The sequence below is a fragment of the Diceros bicornis genome, chromosome 5 (genome assembly GCF_020826845.1).
Source record: "Diceros bicornis minor isolate mBicDic1 chromosome 5, mDicBic1.mat.cur, whole genome shotgun sequence".
NCBI classification, from domain to species: Eukaryota; Metazoa; Chordata; class Mammalia; order Perissodactyla; family Rhinocerotidae; genus Diceros; species Diceros bicornis.
In genome coordinates, this window is record NC_080744.1 from 38,790,495 (window position 1) to 38,813,304 (window position 22,810).

At 40.6% G+C, this 22,810-nt stretch overlaps 1 protein-coding gene and 1 pseudogene across 5 annotated transcripts in view; both read right to left on the reverse strand.

The window, feature by feature from the left end:
- Positions 1-22,810, reverse strand: part of INO80 (INO80 complex ATPase subunit) — a 128,284-nt gene that overhangs the window by 28,251 nt on the left and 77,223 nt on the right. For all 5 annotated transcript variants that reach the window (XM_058541268.1, XM_058541267.1, XM_058541264.1 and 2 more), the window contains exons 25-27: positions 14,588-14,728; positions 9,180-9,405; positions 4,871-4,998 (exon numbers count right to left, since the gene is read on the reverse strand). In XM_058541268.1, the coding sequence (XP_058397251.1) occupies positions 4,871-4,998; positions 9,180-9,405; positions 14,588-14,728 (495 nt within the window). The remainder of the gene's footprint in view (positions 1-4,870; positions 4,999-9,179; positions 9,406-14,587; positions 14,729-22,810) is intronic.
- On the reverse strand, positions 14,735-18,336 carry LOC131405970 (glycoprotein-N-acetylgalactosamine 3-beta-galactosyltransferase 1-like; annotated as a pseudogene).

Sequence of the window (22,810 nt, forward strand, 5' to 3'; positions counted from 1 at the left end):
CAATTAGAAATAAATGTATCCCTCTTGCTATCTTCAGTTCTGTTTATGCTTCATTTTTGGCATTAGCATCAGGGTACACTTGACAGTTATTTGTGCTTGTGTGTGATATATACATCTGCCTAGCACTATGCCTTGCTCACAGTTGGTGTGAAAAAGAAATAGAATAAATATAGCATGGTTGTAAGCTGACACATTTCCTTCTATCATTCCTAAAGCCTAATGAAAATGCTAGTTAACAGTGACCCCAATTTGCTTTTCATTCCATGGGGCAGTTAGAATACCCAGCTTCCCAGTATGTTCAGAATCACAGTTCCCAAAGGTAATGGAGCTTCTAAGAGAAGCCAGCTCATAAATGACAGAATGTCTGTTCAGGATGAACCCTTCTCCAGTGAGGTACTTGCTCACTGGGCAAGTTACACAACCTAGTGTCTCAGATGTCATCATTAGCTGCGGATTATCTGGATTTAATTCTGCGTTGCACTCTTTTCTTTTTTTTTTTTTTATAATTTTATTTATTTATTTTTCCCCCAAAGCCCCAGTAGATAGTTGTATGTCATAGCTGCACATCCTTCTGGTTGCTGTATGTGGGACACGGCCTTGGCGTGGCTGGAGAAGCAGGGTGTCAGTGCACGCCCGGGATCCGAACCCGGGCAGCCAGTAGCGGAGCGCGCACCTAACCGCCAAGGCACGGGGCTGGCCCCGCACTATTTTCATATATTGGTGCAGTTTAAGATTTGTCTGGATTTTAGTACTTAACAATCACACCACATACAGCTCCAGCTGGCTGACCCATACCAAGTACTTTTTTTGTATTGCATAGAAAATATTGAGGCTTATTTCCTTAAACTACAGACTCAGCTGCTTGATGCAACAAAAATGAATCTCAAAAGAGACGACCCAGAGACAATGTAAGTCATCTGTAGCGCGTTAAAAGCTCTCTGCAGGGCCGGCTCCGTGGCTTAGCGGTTAAGTGCGCACGCTCTGATGCTGGCGGCCCGGGGTTCAGATCCCGGGCATGCCCCAAGGCACCACTTCTCCGTCCAACCCGAGGCCGAGTCCCACGTACAGCAACTAAAAGGATGTGAACCTATGACATGCAACTATCTACTGGGGCTTTGGGGGGAAAAAATGAATAAATAAAATCTTTAAAAAAAAAAGCTCTCTGCAACTACTAGAATATGGGGGGGGGGGTGGCGAGGAGGTCCCAAACTAGGGTAAAAAATGGTACTAGTAGGAAAATTTTTGTTTGACATCCAACTGGACATCACTATCCCAAATGTGCAGGGGCTATGTCTGTTTCCACAGCACCCACAGTGGCCAAGACCCTATAGGTGACTGAGTAAATATAAAATAAACCCATAACATAACATTTAGTGATCTACCATATCCTACTCTATTTATGTCCTTGACTTCTGCCTGTGGCATACTAAAAATTCCTGGCCCTGGAAGTTAAGCAGCCTCCTTTTTTATCCCCTATCTAGAAATACAATTTGGATACCAAGGGAAAGGGTAAAACATTTCTGAATACAGATTCTATTTGGAAGAAGATCTGACATAGTCACAAGAAATTTAAATTAAAGTCAGATTTAGAAGAGAAGAGGCTATTAATAATTTTAGAAAATAGCGACCAAATACTAAGTGCTCAGAACTAGTATTTCACACAAAATAAAAACCTGGTCATATAGAAGTATGTGAATTTTTCTGTCTTCTAGTCCTTCTGAGTCCCAGAAACAGAAAAACAGATAAGCAAGGCTAAGGCACAGAACAAAAAAGCCAAAAAGGCTGTTGGATGAAAGAGATGCTGGCATGCTCCACAGCTACACAACAGAGCTCCAACTCCCCATGTGAGTTTCTAACTCCTCCTCTATTGGAAGCTTTTCTTTCCCTCTCTGATATACAGGACAAGATGTCAAGGTTGAAAAAGAGAATCTTGAAAAAAAAATTTTTTTTTTTAAATCTAAAACACAAACAAACAAAAACCACAATACTTTGAGAATGAAGAAGCAAGGTAAGGTTCAAGGTATTTTTTTAAAGAAAAGGTCAAGTGTACTCGAGGGAAAGCATCTATATAGAAAGGCCTTTTTATAACATGATCCTTACGGTTCATGCCCCAGGTCATGTTTTAAATCTGAAACATGGTTCTAAATGTTTACGGTGAAAGCTTCCATTAGGAAAGTGAATGAAAAACCCATAATGCTCTTTGAAAAGGTAAAGAAATAGAGATCCAATACTGCACTGTCCCAAGATCCACAATACATTTACATCTCAATAAATGATTAGACAAACACTAAACATTGTGGGCACTGTAATTCCATGCCCACAAAATAAAATTTACTTGAGGACTAACCTCTTGGAATACAGAATGTGGTTCATTTTAGTAGATAATATTAAAACAAATAGATCAAAAAAATTTAAAAAAGATGAACTTTTATGAAATTTAATGTTGAAGGAGAAAGAATAGTATAATATTAAGAAAACCAGACAACAGTTTCATTTTAGTTTTTAAGTAAAACATAAAAACAGTTGCAACATTTTCTGGCTTCAGCACCCTAGATGCGTGTTATACATATGGCTAAGGAATGTTAACAGTTGTGAAATTCAGGCTTTGAATTGGCGTTTCCCTAATTTAGAATTCAACACAGAGAGATGCAACTACATTCAGAGACAGTTCTCAAGCTGCCTTGTTTGCAAAGCCTACCCACAAAGTCCACATCCCCCCACCCTCCAAAAAGCCTGCTGATTACTGAGAGATAGGAAGTGACCCTGTGGGTAGAGTTTACAGGCATTCACCCTGAACAAAACTCATGATCATACTTTGAATTACTTATTTTAGTAATATTTATGAGTACCTAGAAGTGTGCAATATACAGAATGAGGGACTAAAATGTAGGACTGTATCAAATAAACCACCCACACTCACCTTCATCTATCAGAGCTGGCTTATTTTTTGGTGGCTCACTCACCTTCCCTTGGAACTCCCCTTTAATACGATCAACTTTTAGGATTCTATAATATACTGATATACCCTTGAGAAAGAAACATCACCACCTCCCTTACAAAATCCTTAGCACATTGTTTTTTCTATAATTCTTAGCAGCACAAGATCACTACTTCATCTATGGAAGTAGTGATAGGTAAGGACTCTTCAGGAGTAGGTAAGTGTACTTTATCTAAAAAGAGCCCTGGGGCTGGCCCAGTGGCATAGTGGTTAAGTTGGTGTGCTCTGCTTTGGCAGCCCAGGGTTCGCGGGTTCAGAACACACCGCTCATCAAGCCATGCTGTGGTGGTGTCCCACATACAAGATAGAGGAAGACTGGCACAGATGTTAGCTCAGCGACAATCTTTCTCAAGCAAAAAAAAAAAGAAGAGGATGGGCAACAGATGTTAGCTCAGGGCCAATCTTCCTCACCAAAAAAATAAAAATAAATAAATAAAAAGAGCCCCACTGAAAGACAGTTACTCATATTGTTTTGGCTGTTAGCATCACTTGGCTTGAACAGAACATTAAAGACGCAGGCAGTCCTTTTATTTTGGATTATTGCTCTTTGGACCTTTAACACAGTCAAGATTTACAGCAAAAGCAATGACTTAATCACCTCTCACAGTGACTTAGTCACTTATAAGCAGTTTTCCATCATTTAGAAATAGGTGATCTACTCATAATACAAATCAGAAAGTTTGGCCTGCTGACACCATTCAAGGGGCTAAACACTGTATTAAACGTGAGACTTGTGATTAAACTGACCTCGAATAACATTTGTTATGTCTCTTGCTAAAAGAAATTGCCAGATTATTAAAAAGAGCCTGCCACCGAATTCATATAAACTGCAAAATTCAGCAAGCCAGCCTTCGCTTCCAAAGAACCTGAAGATTCTTCCCTGTTGTTACCCTTCATTCCCTCTGTACCGATACGATCCCTACTCCTTTACTCCTAGATAAGGATAATCATAGTCCAATTTCCTCTTATTTATTACCAATTACTCCCTGGAGTAGCAGGGTTAGACCATGAAGCCTTAAATATATAAAACCCACAGAAAAACATGAGAATATTCATACACTACTGACATTCAGGTGCTGTAGCCTCTTGACCAGTGGCTTCCCAACTTTCTTACACTAAGGACTTATTCTAGTGGTTTATGATTATTTGCCCTCACTTTCACTCTGCTGTTTCTATGCCCATGACTTCCTCTCCCTCAAGTAACAAGCCACTACTTGGACAACAAGAAAGCAGAAAGAACACCAACAAAGAAGTAACTAAAGAAACAAAAGCTGCCTTGCACAGTAAGACACAGCTGTATCTTTCACCATAACCCACTGGTTGTCAACTCTGGTTGCATATTAGAATTAGCTCGGGAGTTTTTAAACATCCTGATGCCTAGGCCTCATTCCAGACTTATTATTAAATAAGAATCTCTGGGGATGGGACCAGATATCAGTATTTGTTAAAGCTCCCCCAGGAAACTGCAATATGTAGTCAAGTTGAAAACCACAACATTAACTCAGGTTGAATAGCTTTTTACAACTCTCTAGTTTTTTACAGAGAGAATGAATCCCAAATCTTGTTTTCTACACAGAATTTCAGAGGACTTTTCAAGAATTTCTAGGTTCTCATCTGCTTTAAAATTAGGAAATTTCTTCCCTAGTAAAGGGAGTAAGGGGTATTCTATTTCACTGGTACACAGAAGGAGGCAAAAGTCCTTTGCATACTCTCACATCTGCCAGGAGCTGCTTCTCATCCTTTTATAGACAGTAAAATCACAAAGATGAGTTCTCGGGTTCCCATTAAGCAGGACTGACAGTAGTCATAGACATCTGATTCCTGCAAGTTCAATGTCAAAGTGTCCTATGTCCCAAAGGTTCCTTCTCCTACCTCCAGCAGGTCTATCATCCTGGTCATCTGAGAGTAGATAAGGACCCTATGTCCTTGAGACTTGAGCCGAGTCAGCAGGACATCAAGGGCATACAGCTTTCCACTGTCAGTGATGAGGCTCTCTTTGCCTAGGGAGAAGAAAAGGGAGGGGAGGGGGAAACTGTATTTAATTGAGGCAGCAAAATCACTCACTGCAAAGCTGTATGCAGCCAAAATTACTACAACCAGGATGCGTGTCATCAAGAGAGCAGGACAGGACTCTAAAGAAGAATGTAAAGCACTGTTAAATCATGATCCAGTAGTGCTCTGGGAAGAAATATCTTGAAAGAGGGAGGTGTAGGTTCCCTCTCAACTAACAGTTCCCAATCAGACATATGCTGCTAAGGCATTTGAAAGTTCCCTTGCTCCACATCCTTACTCAGGGGATAGCAGGCACACATGGACATCTAAGAGTGATGTCCATGTCATATCTACTGTAAGTGACCTGAGAAATCTGTTTTTTCCTTTGTTCTTCCTATCTCTAGATATCTGCTTCTCCTAGTTCTGTGGCTAAATGGTTTACCTTCTGAAAGCATGAGAACGTAGAGAAACAAGGGCTGCCCTTGCCTGCCCCTGGAGACACTTAAACAGCAAGAAATGCAAATAAACATACTCATTCCTGCCCTTTTTTAAACCAAAACTCCCTCTCTTGGATGATTTCGAATAGTTTGGCTGGTAAATGTCATTATCCTAAGCTATAATTCAATAAAGACACTAGGGCTTCTTCAGCTTTTCAGAAAGACTGACTTTAGGTTTCTGTGAAATGGAGCCGCTTTCACTCACTAACTTGTGCTTTCTCCTTCCTCCTCCTATTAAAAAAAAAAAGTATTTCAGCCAGAGATCTTTCAAGAACACTTAACTCACAAATTTTCATCTTATCCATTCAGTATCATTCAACTCCCATCACATTTCAGGAAGTCGAGTTTCCTGTTTGCAGACTGGTCCATAAACACACCCTGAACAATTGCTGCTATTAAGAGGGGGAAGAAATGAGGCTTAAGCGGCTGGGAGATTCAAGAGTATATGTGGAAGTGGCTGTGGGCCACAAAAATGGAGAGACAGGCGAGATACTAGACCACTAACCACTAAAAGTAAAAAAGAAAACTGCTAAGAAAAATATAGTCTATCCTTAGTTTCTGGGTTTGAATCATGGTTTTCCCTTAGAACTACAGAGGCTGACTATTGAGAGCAATCCAAGAGTTCTCAACAGTCATTTCTCTGTTCTCGCCACTATTTGCCAAGTGCACAATTATTATATAAACCAAACAAGAACGGATGTGCTGACAGCACCATAACAAATCATCAGCCACTCTGTTTTTGCTACAAAGCCACAGGTCCTGGATGTTTACTCCTCTGCACTGCAGCCTGCCTTTTCCCACCTTCAGAACGCTGCCAGGCCACATCTCTGCCTCCACCTCCCCCCCCCCCCCCCGATGCTGTGTGCACACACCTTTGTTCAGCCTCTTTGTTTGGTCCTCTTTAGATTACTGAAATGCTCTTCTTTTTGTTGGTCTCCTTACCAACATAATCAATGACTGCAGCTGAGACAGGACCGATGGCTAAGCCCTCTCCCTGGCCCCAGACAAGGCCTGTATAAGTTCCAAGTCTGACCAGGCAGCAGTGCCTCCATAACAACTTCTTTTCACAATTACCCTCCTCCTTTAATTGGATTCCCTGGGGTCTCTCGATTTTGATAGCTCTTAAACATTCCCCACAGAGCTACCAATCAGCTTTAGACAATAAATTTCTTTCTTTTTTTATTAAAAGCACAAGAAGGTGAAAAAGAAAAGCAGCCCATATATTTCTCAGTCATTGAGTGAGAGTGGGCAAGCTAATAAAGCTCATCCGATTTCTGCAGCCTGTTTATCTTCTCTCTCCATTCACACATACTCCCTCAACACAAAGCATATACAAATCTGTCTTGTGTCTGAATTTTGAGAAGCTTCAATTCATCTCAAATTCATGATTCAATGGTTTTCACACATTCCTGCTTCCCACATCCACTTTTCTTTGCTAACCAGAATGAACCAATGCTAGGACAGGGAAAGCCCAGACATGAAGATGTGCACACACTTAGAAGGACAGAACTCTGATGTGCCTGAAAGAAGCAAGAAGTGGTACCTGCTATTAGCTTGTTATTGTGTAGGTGGGGGAGATGGAAGTAGATACACTGGATTTCTTGTCTTGAAGGAAAAAGCCTAAGAAGAAAGACACTTCAACAAAAGCCTTAAAGCACTTAAGCAATGAACAATATTTCTGCTTCTCTGGTGAGCATGCTAGACAGAGGAAGTCGGCCTCCAGTATTTGGCCTTAGAAAGATACGCAGAAAAAACAGGTTTCTTTCTCTGTACACACTGCTGTCTTCTGGGCCTGGCATCTATTACTCATTTTGGGGGGAGCTACCAAAGTTGCATTGGACAAGAGCACCACCTGTTGCTAAGTAGTGTGTAGAGCCAAGAAGAGCACAATTCCCTAGAAATCAGGCTGATTCTGCCAAGTCAAACCCATGCCCAATCCCTTCCTTAAAACAAAGGAGCTCAAAAAATGTTGAAATGAAAAGACCTACCCTGCCTTCTTGCAATCTTCCCTACAATCCTATGGTACAAACTTATACTATTTTCACTTAGATACAAGTTCTTACTGATCACAGTGTAATAAGGTCCTGCTCAGAGACAAAACAAATATATCCCGTGGCAGTAAAATTCGGGTAACAGTTTAAATATTATCTCCTTTTTCCAAGGAGAAAAGACTTTTGAAGGGATTGTACATCCTTCTCCTGGTGAAACATGGAGACACATTCAAAGAGTAAAATCCAGGAGATTTTGGTCAGGCTCTCAAGGAATATAACGGGACCAACCCTTCCCAGGGAAACAGAAAATGTAAAAGTATAGAGGAAAGAGAGATAAAACACAGGTTCCAGTGACCGCCCCACCCCCTACCCCTCGCTGCCCAGCCCCAGCCAGTCTACAGAGCACAATGGGGTCAGTGAGGAGCTGGTTGGTTCTCACAGTAAACAGCCAGTGAGGCTGGTGCTTTTTATCGATGCGAAAAGAACTCAGACACTTCCTGCTATTTAAACAAGGTCCATTTTTCTTTCAAAGAACAGGAAAAGCCACAAGAGATTCCCACAGCGCCAGCAATAAGCCTTCTACTCCTGTACTGGGAACTTAGGAGCCAGAATGAAGAAGGGAGAAAGAAGAAATAAGATGCTGCCTTGCTTCTTTCAATACCTGTGCTCATCTTCTGCCTGGGATTCTGTGGTTTCCAAACCTGTTAGATTCTATTCCTCTATTCTCACCACACTCAGGCCTGCTTTACACTTGGGTTTTCCCCTTGTTTTCCAACAATATACCTTCACCCACTGCTTTCATGTGTTCTCAGTCAGCTATGAGGACATATACAATATTGCTCTCATATACCCAAAGTAGCATCTTTCAGTTCAAAGCACCCCCAAAGCTACTAACAGGTTGATCTGACGTCCCTTGACACCTGACAAAGTTAACGTTAAATTGAAATATCAGGCCTTAAACCTTGGAATCCAATTATCTCTTAGAAATAGCAGATTCTCTCTTTTGAATGCTTAGCTTTAGTTTACTTCCATCACATGCCAGTAAGATAAATACAAAGTACCAGAGAACATGGACAACCAAAACTAACACAGTAGCTCTGAGCTATCACTCCAGTTTGTCAGCAGGTGTAAGTAAAGAACATGAGCCTATGAATCCTGTGTTGTTTCCTTAAAAGTAGTCTCACTAAAGCAAAGATGAAAACCTAGTTTCCTTTCAACCTCGACCTTGACCCTAGGAGGTCTGGGAATCTGCTAGCATTTTGGCACAAAACACACTGTTTTTCTTCTGGTTATCATGCAGATCTCTAGTGCTTCGTGCAGGACACTGTTTATGCTACTTAAACTAGGCTTTCTGTGAGTGACGACATTCTCATTCATTCCACTGGCAACAGCACAAGACAACTATACTCACTCGACCTGGAGCCTTTCCTACCAAGTTTATTTCTAACCCCCCTCTCTTTTTTTTTTAAAGAGTGGCATTCCTTTTTCAGCTGTAAGCTTGTCAAAGGAGAGTAGTTAAGCACAAATCTAAAAAACATTTCTCTTTCTACTCAAGTCACAAATTAGTTAAGTATTCTCACCTATAAATTAGTAAGGGCAAAAGAGGAAATAGAAACCCCAAGAATGTTGACTTCCAAACATCTGAAACCACCACATGCAGTATCTCTCTGGGAACATATTCCATGAGAACGGAGGACTTACCTGGGATCCTGATGAAAGACCAGCCATTCTGAGGCCTGATGCTCCACAGTCCTCCAGCTGGCTCTGGAAAGAACTGGGATCGTCGATTTAGCCAGTCTGCCGCCAGTTCAGGGGCCCCATTCAACAAACACTGCTTGGCTGCCAGACTCCCTCCTTCCTTCAGCACTCGCCGCTCATACTCTGCACTTCGGTCATTGCAGTAAGAATCCAATGGCACTGCGGTGACCTGCAGTGAAAGATTCATGTGAAATGGCTCTTTCACATTTTCCACACCCACTAAGCCTTTTGAGAACCTCAACTTTGAAATGAGACTAATGTGGATAATTCTTAGACTAGTGGTTTTAACTTCCCTGTTCTGACAAACTAAGCTGTCCCTAATAAGTGACTTAGTGAGCTTGCCCAGGTAAAAGGCCAACCTCCAATAATATGAACCTGCAACAAACTAAAGATCCAAAGAGTGCTGGAGTTTGCAGATAAACCTGGGATACCAGGTCAGGAATAATTCTAGCATAGATGTATATACATCTGATCACTTTGCCACTTCCTTTCATTGCTGGATAGTGCTTTTGGCAAAGTTCTATTAGCCATACACAAGACGATGGGCCAGAAAAGGAGCTGGAGCTAGTTAGTCATCATTAAACAACTAAAAAGTATTAGCCTGGTGCATTTGAAGCTATCTTTAATGTTTTTGCAGCAAAGCTCCCAAGTTTATCAATACTTCTTTCTCCTCCTCCCTCACCAGGTTGCTGACTGACAAATCTAATGGAAGATAAGAGAACCTTTCCTTCAGGCCATAAACTGGGGGTGGGGTGTAGACAAAGCAATTGCCAGAGAGTAGTGGATTCATTTCCTGGCTAGGGTAGAGGCTATGCACAAATTGTTATCTCATCACAAGGTGCAACAACACTCAAATGCTGCCCCCCAATGGAATAGAAGGCTCCTGCCAATTTAGAAACATAGGTTTTATCCATCTTCAGCGATTTGGGTTCATTCCCAGTCTAATAAGCAGCTGTGTATTCAGATGGCTGTGAATCATCTGATAAGGAGCCTGAGGTTACCTTTTGTTAAAATTTGGAGGTGGTGATTATCTGCAAGCCCAGGTTGATAAAAATGCTCAAGTCTCATTATAAGCAGTAAACTGCTCAGAAAAACCTTGGAGCTAGACCAAGAGATGGGGAGAAACTAGGTATAAGGAGCAAGGGCAGAGATATGGGAGAGATAAGAACATAAAACACTGGCTGTACCTAGTTAGGTAGTTCTATTGTTTCTATTACTTCTCGGAAGTTACACATTTAAGAAAACCTCTGTATCTTGCTATTAACTTTTCTGTTTTCAGGTCCATCAATTTTTAGGGCAATGGTTGCCAAGTTTTGGTATGTATAAGCACCTTCTTGGGAGCTTATCTAAAGTGCAGATTTTGATCAAGAAAGTCTAAGGGTTCTAGCCAATAGCTCTAGGTTTTTAACAAGCACCCCAGCATCCCACGCCAAGCCTTGAGAAATACTGCCTTGGGATACATAAACAGTCAGCTAGCTGACTATGGGCTGCAGGTGCCTCTGCTGGGGACTAGAGGATACCAAAACCAGAGAAAGAACATCATTTACCAATAACCACAGAACACATAACTGGCTTGCAGACAAAGCTGAACTGAGTTCGCTAGGGAGCAGTGCCATCTACAGTCCAGAGGTAAAACTACAAAGGGCCACAGCAAGCTGGGCCCCTGGAGCTCCAAAACCCAGACAGGGTCTCATATAAATGAGTTTACCCAGACAGCACTAGGAGCAGGTTTTGGTAATCTCCTTTACTCACTCCAAAAGGAGTTTGTTCTCTTGCTTCCAAGTTATTTATTTTCCCACTGAAAGTTGACCACAGGCAAATAAAGACTGAAATACAAAGCAAGTGGATAAAAATTGGGTCTCTCTCTACTATGGCTTGTCCTGGCAGTAGCCCAGCAGATACTGGACTAGAGCAGACATCCACCATCTAGGGTAGAGTCCCAGAATCTCATAATCAATAGTGGTTATACTTCCATAAAAATGGTTTAAGAAGCAGTGGTCTGGACTACAGAAGTATGACCAGTTCTATGTATCTCAAAAAGCACGCATACTCTTGGATGAGTAAAGCATACCTAGTCTTTTCTAATGAGAGATTCATACTGACCAATTTTACAGTCAAAGATAACTGCTTTGATTTTTTTTTATTTTGTAGAAAAGGAGAACTTATATCGGAATTGTATATAAAGACTTTGGGCCCATATTCTCAAGATGAGAAATCAAAAGCTAGAAACTCAGTATGAAGGAATAGGGGGAGAACACTGACACAGGCAAGAGTGTTTTTCCTGCCTGGGACTCATTTCTAGGTACTCTTACAGTTTAAGAACAAAACAACCTTTTCCAGTTATAAACTTTCACCTATTTTCCCATTTCATTTTGCTGATATCCTTCCAAGTCCAGGATTGCAAACTAGGAGGTTTGCAAGGCACAGTTCTTAGTGAAATATTTTTTAATGTTTTGATAAGCTTCTTTGGCAGGAGCCCTGGATCAAGATATATGCAGAATCATAGAATGTCATGTTGTAAATACGTAAGCAGTGAGCTCATGAGGTCCTACGTGCTTTCCAAGTCAGCTCTATCCTAGACAGCCTCCACCCGTTCTGCTAACCCCACGTGGCCTTCTTCATTGCTCAGAAGCAGGGGGAGATGAGGCATGACATACCATTCTTCCCTCCTCACAAATGGAAATGCGTACTCCCTTTAGTCCCACATGAGCTAACGCCTGTTTCTTGCTTCATTAACTTCCTAAACTATAGCATCTTCAGGGGCTGCCTCCTCAAGCATTCAGTGCGTCCTTCCTCAGGACACGTACATTCCTGCTCCAGCTCTAGGAAGCGTGACCGCTCCAAGCGCTGCCGTTTTTTGCTAAGATCAATTCCCAGGGTCTTAGTTTATTAACCCTGCAGAATTATTTTCTCAGCTAATGAGGAAACAGCTCCAATAATTCCGTCCTTAATGGCACTGACTTGAACTGCCCCTAAAGTTTTCATAGCATGTGCCAGGAAAATTAATTTGTCTTAACTCAAGGCCAGGGCTGAAGCTTCAAAGGAAATCAGTTTCTCCCCACCACACATGAGTTAGAAAGCAATGTAAGATAATTAAAGTATCTCATGAAATGTTGCTTTATTCACATCCCAGGCCTGATCTGAAAGGTAAGAATTTATGTACGTGTGTATAAAATATTCAGACATGTTTAAAACCCTTCTTCTAGTCCTCATGACCATGGTGCAAATTACTCCCACTTTCAAGTTTAACAGATGCTATGTGAAGAAACTCGACAAACAAATATGGGGAAAGGATCTGAACAGGAAAGGAGAGTGCTAGGGAGGATCCCTTCAGCCAAATAATAAAAGCTTTCTCCTGCTAACTGCCCGCCACCATACCTTCATGCTATTATACTCTTCTTCAAGCTATTATTTATTGTTCTTTAGAGAAACAGCAGCACCAGGCATGATAGTTGAGACTTCAGGCTCCTCAGAACACAATACTCAAGCAGTATAGTTGGGGTAAGCACGTGTGAGTATGTTGGGAGAGTGGGGTTGTTCTTCAGAGTTGTTGGCTATAGAGCTCTTTTTTTTTTTTTTTTAATTTTTTGTTTATTGCAGTAACATTGGTTTATAACACTGTATAAATTTCAGGTGTACATCATTATACCTCTACTTCTGCATGGATTGGCTATAGAGCTCTCAGTGGTACAAATGAAGAATTTTTATGTCCATAAATACAATTACAGTCCAAGGCAGTTCACTTTTTATTGGTTCTATAAAACAATGGGAACATGGAAGTAAAAATGTCTTGACATCCCTCTCTCAGAAATCTAGATTTCCTCTTATTAAGCCTCAGTATACACATGAGATTAGATGAGAAGGAAACAAACCACATAACTATAAAGCCTGAAGGCTGCTTTCTATGGAAGCACGTGGCTTTAGATGTTTCTTAGAAAAAGTGCATTTCCCTACATCAACTTAAGCTTCAAAGACCAAGAATGCTTCAGAAGAACCAGATACATACAAAATCCAAATACTTTCTGGATAGCCAATATAAATCAAGGTTGATAGTGGCAAGGGAATCAAGTTCACGTAGCACAGGAATCAAGTTCACGTAGCACAGGACCAGCAGAAAGAAATCTAGGCAGGCAGGAGTCAATGAGACTCAGTACTATCATCTCATTTTCATTCATCCTCTTTCTTTGAACCCTCTGTCAGAATCTGACCTTTGACAACTCAATGAAGTAATAATGCAAGCTGATAAAATAATGGTTGAAAAATATCACTAGGAAAGATTCAAAAGGTTCCACCTTCTTTGAACAGAACTGTGAAAACAGTAGACTCACTAGGATGAGTGGAGAAAACAAGATAAAAACAAAGAAAGGTAAGAAATGTCAGCCTGTTAGCCTCCTGGCTAACTAAGAGTTGCCCCTTAGAGCAAAAGGAAACAACAAGCTAGGAAGATAGAAGCTCACTCTTTGCTCTAGCCACAAAGTCTGGTCACCTCTCTACTCTGTCCCTCTCCCTTCATATACGTCTTCGTGTCTGGCTCTGATCATTAAGGACAGGAAAGAGAATGGAAGATGCAAGCAAAGTAACTACCGCACTGCGCCAAAGCGAGCCTCTGTAGCGATGCTGTCGGCAATCACCAGAGCACCCTGTTTTGATAAAGAGGGTATTCGGAAGGATCTAACAGCTGCTCAAAGTTGAAATCGCAATAGAAACTACCCCCAATCTGCAAACAAGACTATGACTGCTGAATGGTAAATACGGGGCAACAGTCACTTTTCAGAGGGAACACACTTGTGAACTGCAGTCCAGGACACTAAGACTAAGAAGTTTCTTGATGCTGGAGTGTAAAGTTTCCTTTTGTTATTTGGAGACTGTACTGAGGCGATAAAGCCAGATCAAATCTCCCTCCCAATCTGGCCCCCTCCTCTGAAAAACCCTCAAAAACCTCAATGCAGGTGACAAATGGCTCCCTCTCCTTTTCAAATATTCTGCTGTCCCTGACCCTGCTGTTGGGTGATCATCTACCTGACAGATGGCTTGCTCCCATGCTAGTGTAGAGGCCCTGACTAGGTAAGAGGAACTACACAGGAGAGACGTGGTCAGGAAAAAAAGCCACTCCTCTCCACCATACAACTATTCTCAAAACCAACACAATTCAAAGTGAGAAGTGCTGTCTTGGGAAAGCCAGGACCATGCATGCTTTTTCCAAATACTGAGGATTTACGTGTTTCTCAAGGTCCAAACACAGTTTGGACCTTTTAGCTTAATACAGTTCTGTTGAAGAAATGGATCCCTTGAAAATTGGTTTATTTCTTCAAATACCATCTATTTTATCTCTTCCCTCCTGTGGCACTTACTCGTGGACTGGCCACACACAAAAAAGATGGCAGCTCAGTGAGCAGACAGCAACGAAGCGAGGAGGTAGCTGATCTCCGCTGATGGATGACCTGGTCTGAGTAGCCACTCACTGCTTTACAGTGGCTGCTGAAAACCAGAGACTACAAAACAAAATGCAAATTAGTGCCATTGACAATTATGTTCAATGTAAGCAAACGGAAAAAACGCCACATATTAAACATTTGACTTAAAGACATTCTTCCTAGTGAATATTATTAATTCTAATAAACAATTAGGCACTATTTAGAACCAAATGTATAACAAAGTCAAGGTCCATGCTAATGGTTTTATTAATGTACCTTAAACAAGTGCCATTCTAATTATACCTTTTTCTGGAGGAGGTACTGTTAATTATAAAAGTCACAGCAAAACTTTCATTAGACACAACACTGTGTGTTTATGTAGGGGGAAGTTTGGTTCATTTGTTATACCATGGATGAAAACTCCTGTCTTGAGTTAAAAACAACAATGACCAACAATAATTTCCTCTAAATTTTTCTTTAAGGCAGATCTATTCAGCATCACGTGCATGTACTAACAGTGCAGTGTAGTTCTAGCAAGTTCAGCTGTTTTATTTATTTGGTGACATCAGTACAAGTGGTCAGGGACAGAAAACAATCTCTCTCTAGTTCCTCTACCTGACCACCATTTAAAAACTATAAATTCTTCGTTTATATTACTGTACCAATACGTTTTAACAGACAAAGCTTATGTTCAAGATTCAGTTTACAGTCATGCTTATGAAAGATTTTTTTAGGTATGGAATGTTCACATACAAAGAATCTGTCAGTGGGATCACAGTGTTCTATACTGCAGATGCAGTGCTTTCTTCGGTGCAATGTTAGACATTTTATCTTTAGATCTTAGTTCTTGATTACTTCACTGATCTGTTTTACTGGTTTCTCAAATAAGGCAGGTTGCTAACCTAATAACCACATGGATGAAGATAATACACGAGGCTGTCAAATTTATAGACTGTTGTAAGGCCAAGAAAACAAACTGCAAGGTGAGTAGTCACCAGGACCCTCTGCAGGAGAATAATAGTTCTAATTCAAGTACCAGAAGCTTCTAGTACCAAATCTCTTCAAGGTTTCTTTGTTCAGTACATATTTTCTCCGGAAGTAAATGGGCTCTTTAGGATCATAGTTTGAGAGAAGCCATCACAAGCTGTCTAGTAGGACAAGTGTATCATACTCTGCTTCCATGAACCAATCAGCATCTTTTAAATAACGGTCATGAACAAACTGAAAGGCTTTAATTGTTTCTAGCAGAGTTGGGCCATCTTCGGTGGTTTTTAATCATAGAGTACAGAAGTCTTTATGACACTTTATTACAATGCTGGGCCCATGAAGCTTTGACATGCTTGACCCTTTTCTCTAACTGTTGAGGTCCCTGTCATTACCCAGAAAAGAATTTTAACTTTCCGATAAGAGTTTTTCAACAATATCTGTGTTCTCATCTTTATGTTGGCTAGCATCAGCACTGAAGTTCGTCCACCTCTCTACATGTTTATGTCTATTATCATCTGAATGCCTAGTGTGAGGATCATTATGAAGATTATTGGACTGAGGGTCCTCTGTTCTTCCAATACTGACTACCGAACAGCTGGGAACATTACTAAAAAAATCCTATTGCTGATGCATAGATGAAGGTAAAAAAATGTAGCCAATTTTCTTGTTTTCCTAAAGTGTATTTCTGATTATGAGCAGCAGCTCGTCTTGCCCCTCCTGGAAAGAGGGGAGAGAAGGATGACACAAGTCTAGCAACCACTGCTCCTGTCATCCAGCTACAGTAGCAGTAGTTTAGGGCTGCTAGCTGAGGTGTCCACTGCCACCCAGGTAGCTGAGGTAGCAACAGTAGCTGACCTAAAGACTTTTGAATTCTTTACTAACTTCTAAAGAGCTATAACTAAACCATGTCTCTGTCAGGGATCTCTTAAAGTCACTCTCATTTTAAGTATTCTCAAATGGCAAAATCCAACAGATGTCTGTTTCTTACTTCATTCCTAGAGTATAAAGGTAAAAGATGAAAAATGAACATTTCCTTCAATTATTTTCTCTCCAACACTGCTAATAAGAAAGGGATACAACATTCATTGTAGGGAATCCTTTTTAACACAATACATTATTTACGATACCATTCTGGAAAAATCTAAAGATAATTCTATTTCCAAGGGTGGTCATTCCCAAATTAGAACATGTTCACTTGTCTTATATGAGCTTGGTTAAGGTGGTATTCTCACTGGAAGTCACTAAGCCAAGGTGATTTGTAGCTTTCTGATATCAGATTAAAAAAAATAATTCACTAGCTCAAAATGCTCAACATACACAGTCTTACCTTTAGAGAAATCCTGACTACCCCCAGCATATTTTACTCAATCTATACTTTTCTAGATTATTTTCTCTTAACATTGGTTCCATCAAATCTTCCTTAGTATAGGTGGTCCTTGATACCACACCACCCACATTTCCTTCATATAATGACATGAACTGCTAGACACTGCTAGATACAGAAAAATTTAATGCTAACACAAAACACAAAGGACACCTTAAACACCATTGTGTAGGATGCTTGGGGGAGGTAGGGACAAAAAAGAAGGTTCATTACTTCTTTGGTCTATTTTGGCCTACAACAAATTAGAAAGAAAGAAACAGAATGTCACACTATGGGAGATGTGACTTGGTTACAATGTAGTCACAAATTTTGCTATTCTGTTGTCCCGTCCTCCTGCTCTTGAATGTCTTATTACCCTGGAGGCACTGGCAGCTGTGTGCATCTTGCTACCAGCACCAGAATATGCACACAGCAGTGAAGTTAGGCTTTTGTAAAGAGTCTTTGGGTACCATACAGAAGTCTCAAGAGAAAACAAGTAGGGCAAGATGATAGGCCCTACAGCTGCACACCTCTTGCCACAGTGTAGCATGGAAAACACACGTTTTCCCCTCAGATACAGACTTACCCATTTAACAAGGGGCCAAACTTTGCTCTTTATGTCTTGTTTAAAATTAAAAAGAATACTTATATTAACATTAGGTCTTCATTACTTAGAAATTAATTTCCAGCTTTTGTTCTTAAAGAACACATCAAACTTAGATATTAGAGAAAAGGTCCCACTTTAAATGAAAGGGCGTAGTGTTTGGAGATCAACTGCTAGACCTAGCAGTTCTGTTTCTATTCTGAAGATAGAATCTGCTAGAATAGCAGATTCTATTTTCACAGATATTTTCAGTGACCAAACAAAAAGGGGGAAAATAAAATACAGAAAAATCCTGAACACAATGGGTTCCCAGAGCTTTCCACAGGAGCGCTGGCAGCTCTCATGATCTCAGGAAAAAATGACAGATATAGATACCGTAGTTGCAAATTAACATTTAGCAGAAGAGTTTTTGAAAACTTCCTGTTTGGGGGATTCTTCATCAATAGCCAGTCAAAGCTCTCTAAGCATTTAATAGAGAATAGTGTTTAAAATTTAAACACATACCACTCTTTTCAAAACAATTCTTTATATTCAGATCCTTTTGTGTATTTTAAATTGCAAAATCTGAAATGCCTCCAATTTCTATGAGCTGGTTGGCTCACTAGAGTTGTAGAGTATATAAAGCTTTCAACGCATATGATGCCTAAGTAGACCATTACCATGACAACAGTTTCATTGTTGGCTGAAGACAGAAGATGGAATCAATGCTGGTACTCTGTTTCTGCCAATCACATTTTTAACATGACATTTAACTGGACATAGTATAAAATCTGTTCTGCCTCCCCAAAAGATGACTAAATGATATATATCCTAGAGATTTTGGTTTTTGTCTTTATTCTTTTAAGCAAAAGAAGACTGAAAAGAAAAAAAAAGATTCATGTGTGAAACTTGCACTCTCAGTCCTGCAAAAGTGTACAAGAAAAGGAGCTCTGGCCAGAGCCCATGGTGGGGAGGGAGGTGTGTGAGAATGAACTTATGAAAGTTTTGAACTAAAATACTATTCTTTCTTGAAATTCTCACCAGTAAAGCAAGCTGAAGCATGGTGAAATTAAGTGGAACACAGGGAACCACTGTGGCTTTTGCTCTATAAGCATCACAAGAGAAGAAAATATCAGACAAGCATTCCACGTCAACAAAGATTCTAAAAGGCCCTAAACTTTGTTCAAAACACCCCTAAGTGTCATCTGATCTGTGTCCTTAGCCTAGTTCTTGTTTCATTGATGTTTATGTATCATCCCAAAGCCAGTATTATGAGAACAGTACTTCCTTGAACTCTGTAATACAGAATTCAAATTTAAATTTATTTATTTATTTTTCCCCCAAAGCCCCAGTAGATAGTTGTATGTCATAGCTGCACATCCTTCTAGTTGCTGTATGTGGGACACGGCCTTAGCATGGCCGGAGAAGCGGTGCGTCGGTGCACACCCGGGATCCGAACCCGGGCCGCCAGCAGCGGAGGGCGTGCCCTTAACCGCTAAGCCACGGAGCCGGCCCAGAATTCAAATTTAATTTTCACTGCAGGGTGAGAACAAGGGTTTTACAGGCACGTTGGGGGAAACAAAAAGTTTCTCACTGTCTAGATTCATTCACATCCATGGAGGGGAAGGAGGAAGGGAGGATTGGGTTAGACTGCTGAATACAACTTAGGTAGTATGTGATCTGAGAGAGCCTTCCAAGAACAAGATGGCAACATGGAGCAAAGTCAAGACTCATTATCTGTCTCCTCAGAGGAATAAGAACAAAGCCTTCACCTTGATCTGATGATATGAAGCTGTATTTAGGAGACAGGCTGCTGGAATAATACCAACTACTTTTTATAAAACAAATGAAGGCAAGGAAGAGAATAGAATGAAGGATTTTCTGCCTTAAGAGGACAAAGCTGAATATGGGAAAACTAATTCAAAGGCAATTTGGTAGCTCCACAGGAATTTTATTGGATTAATTGGATTAATTAATTGAATAGTACAAGAGAAAGAATCTTGACACTTGCTTCCAATTTTAGCATTTCCCCGTGTCTCTTCTCTCAGGTCTGTCAGCTTGAGAATAATCCCAAACTTCATTTTTTTTTTTCCGTGAGGAAGATCAACCCTGAGTGAACATCTGCCAATCCTCCTCTTTTTGCTGAGGAAGACTGGCCCTGGGCTAACATCCGTGCCCATCTTCCTCCACTCCATACGGGACGCCGCCACAGCATGGCTTGGCAAGCGGTGCGTCAGTGCACACCCGGGATCCAAACCAGTGAACCCCGGGCCGCCGCAGCAGAGTGTGTGCACTCCAAACTTCATTTTTAAGACTGACTTTGAACATGGAATCTGGATTCAACTCACACGTTCTCCCATTAAAACTCTGAAACATAATTTGTGTTTACTATGCATATTAAAAAAGGCTACTCCACTTCCTAGTACCACAAAAGAAAGCAAAACAAGGAGCTGGAGAACCAGCATCTCTTCAGCATTATGTTTATGAATAATTAAAATGACATAATCAGAAATAAGTTGGCAAATCAAAGGAAAATGCAAGATATAGAATAGAACAGAGCTTGCAATGAAACAAATTTTGCTCACAAGGAGTTAGGACTTATGAGCAATGAATTCCTGTTGAAGACGAAAGCCAGATATTATACTGTATTTAATATCTTCCCCAGCTGACATTTGCTGTGGCTAATAAAACTGTGAACAGACGGGTGACATGGAGAGCAGGGAGAGATACCAATATCCTTTCCAGTTTAAGAACTTTCATGGTGTCACAGTGAGAACCCATCTATAGCCTAAGCCAAAATCTCAGAAGAGGGAATACCAAAACAAACTTTATAATAAAGTAACTAACATAAAGACATCAGCCCAACAGTAAGGGGCTGGGGTCATTTTAAAATATGTCCACAAATCCTTTGATACCTCTCTCTTCAAAAGGTAGAGCCTAATTCCACTCTCCTTGAGTGTGGGCTAGACTTAAAGACTCCCCAAACCAGGTCATAAAAGGCATTGTGGCTCCTCTTTGCACTCTCTCTCTTAAATAACTCACTCTGGGGAAGCCAGCTGCCATGCCATAAGGACACTCAGGCAGCCAACCCCATGGAAAAGTCCACACAGCAAAAAAACTGAGGCCTCCAGCCACAGCCAGCACCAACTTACCAAACATGTAAGTAAACTACCTGGAAGCAGATCCTATGGCTCCAGCTAATTTTTCAGATAACTATAATCTTAGCTGATATCTTGACTTCAACTTCGTAAGATTTTCTGAGCCAGAATCACCTACCTAAGCTGCTCCCAAATTCGTGACCAACAGAAACTGTGAGATATTAAATGTTGATTGTTTTAAGCTGCTAGGTTTTGGAGCAATTTGTTATGTAGGTATAGATAACTACTACAGGGGCTAACATCCACAATGGATGCTTTTTTTTTTTTTTTTTTTTTTTTTGGTGAGGAATTAGCCCTGAGCTAACATCTGTTGCCAACCTTCCTCCATTTTGTACGTGGGACACCGTCACAGCATGACCTGATGAGCAGTGCGCAAGTCTGCACCTGAGATCCGAACCTGTGAACCCTGGGCCGCCAAAGTGGAGCACGCGAACTTAACCACTATGCCACCAGTCTGGCCCCTCACAATGGACCCTTCTTGCAATTACTCTTGAGCTTTCTATACGTTAGCTTCTTTCTGCTGGTATTCCTCACTCCAAGAAATGCCTCCAGCTCTCGGCTCAAATGCAGGGCAAACATAACTGATGTATAATAAAATTAATGGATGATCAAACAAGTTACCAATCCCACCCACGTTTCCCAACCTCCAAGGAAAAGTTAGAACTCTTCACAAAATTCTATTTTAAATACTGAGTAAGACTATACTTATAATTTTAGGCTGAAGGACATTCCCTCAGATGAGGATACACACCAAGTTCGAAACGGAAAACTAACACTACTACAATGCAGCAATACTTACTAAGTCATTCAGCACACATTTATTTAAACTTATAAATGCAAGGTGCCTAAAATAACCAAGACCACAAGGACAAGAAGGACTGTATAAAATTTCCAAACATCTAAATTGCATTCTTACTTGGAGGAGAAAATAGAATGAAGGAAAAAAAAGACAGAATTGCACTTTTAATTAACTTTAATTAATTTATTTAAGAGTTAAATTAATTAACTGTACTTAATAGCACTTTATTTCCATATTAAGCTTAGTTTCAGACTTTCTGGACATTATAAAATATTCTTCGCAGTAGACAAGGATCTTTCTGTTAATTAGAGCTCCTATCGCTATTCACCAGAGTCTTCTACCACATAAAAAGAGTAGTTAACCACTTTTGCATCCCTATCAATTGTCTCTCTTGCATGTTCAACATCCCTCTTTGTTGCCTTCTTCCTTTTCAGTCTTCAAAGCTGAGTCTCCTCTCTCTTATGAACTCAACCGCGACTTAAGCCCAACTATCCCTTCTGAAATACCTTCCTATTCTTTTCAATTGTCACACTTCATTACCCACTCTTTACACTTCCTAACCAGAATCTGTCTCCCTGTAAATCCCTGCACCTGGGCCTTCTCTGTTCTGTCTTCAAGCATAACATCAAAGAGTTCCTAATCTCATTCCTAAGTGTTTGCTTTAAACTTGATATACAGTTTACTGTTCCTTCTGGATCCTCTCTTGAACTCTGGGTTTTGGAAATGATTCCTCCACTGCCAATGCTCATCCATATCCAAATCAATCAGAGTCCCTTGACCCTTTCTTTATAGCCTTTTGGTTACAACCATTTCTGATGGGTCCTCAGTACCTGATACTTGGAAGTTTTGCTTAACATCCTCCTTAACATGGACCCCTGGGTCCAGTCTTTCCTGATATCACACACTGAGATGAATCTTCATCAAATATCAATGGCAGAGATCCCCACTGGAGTGCTGTAGTGACTTGAGTGATTTAGTGGCCTTCCTGAAGCCAGCTATCAGATAACTCCTTCCCATGGCTTGATAGTAACCACCAAAACTTTACTCCCCCTGGACTACAACTGTACTACCTGTTGAAGAAAACAAACCAAAAAAACGCTGGGACTCCTGGTTTAATATCTAAACCCCAACAGATTGGCATTCAAAGACTCCCATGACTTACCTTTCTGGCCCTTTTTCTCACATTGTCCTTTATTTTGACTCAAATATTTAACTTGGAATATCCTTCCTCCTATCCAGACCCCTACCACTCAAGATCCAGCTTAAACAA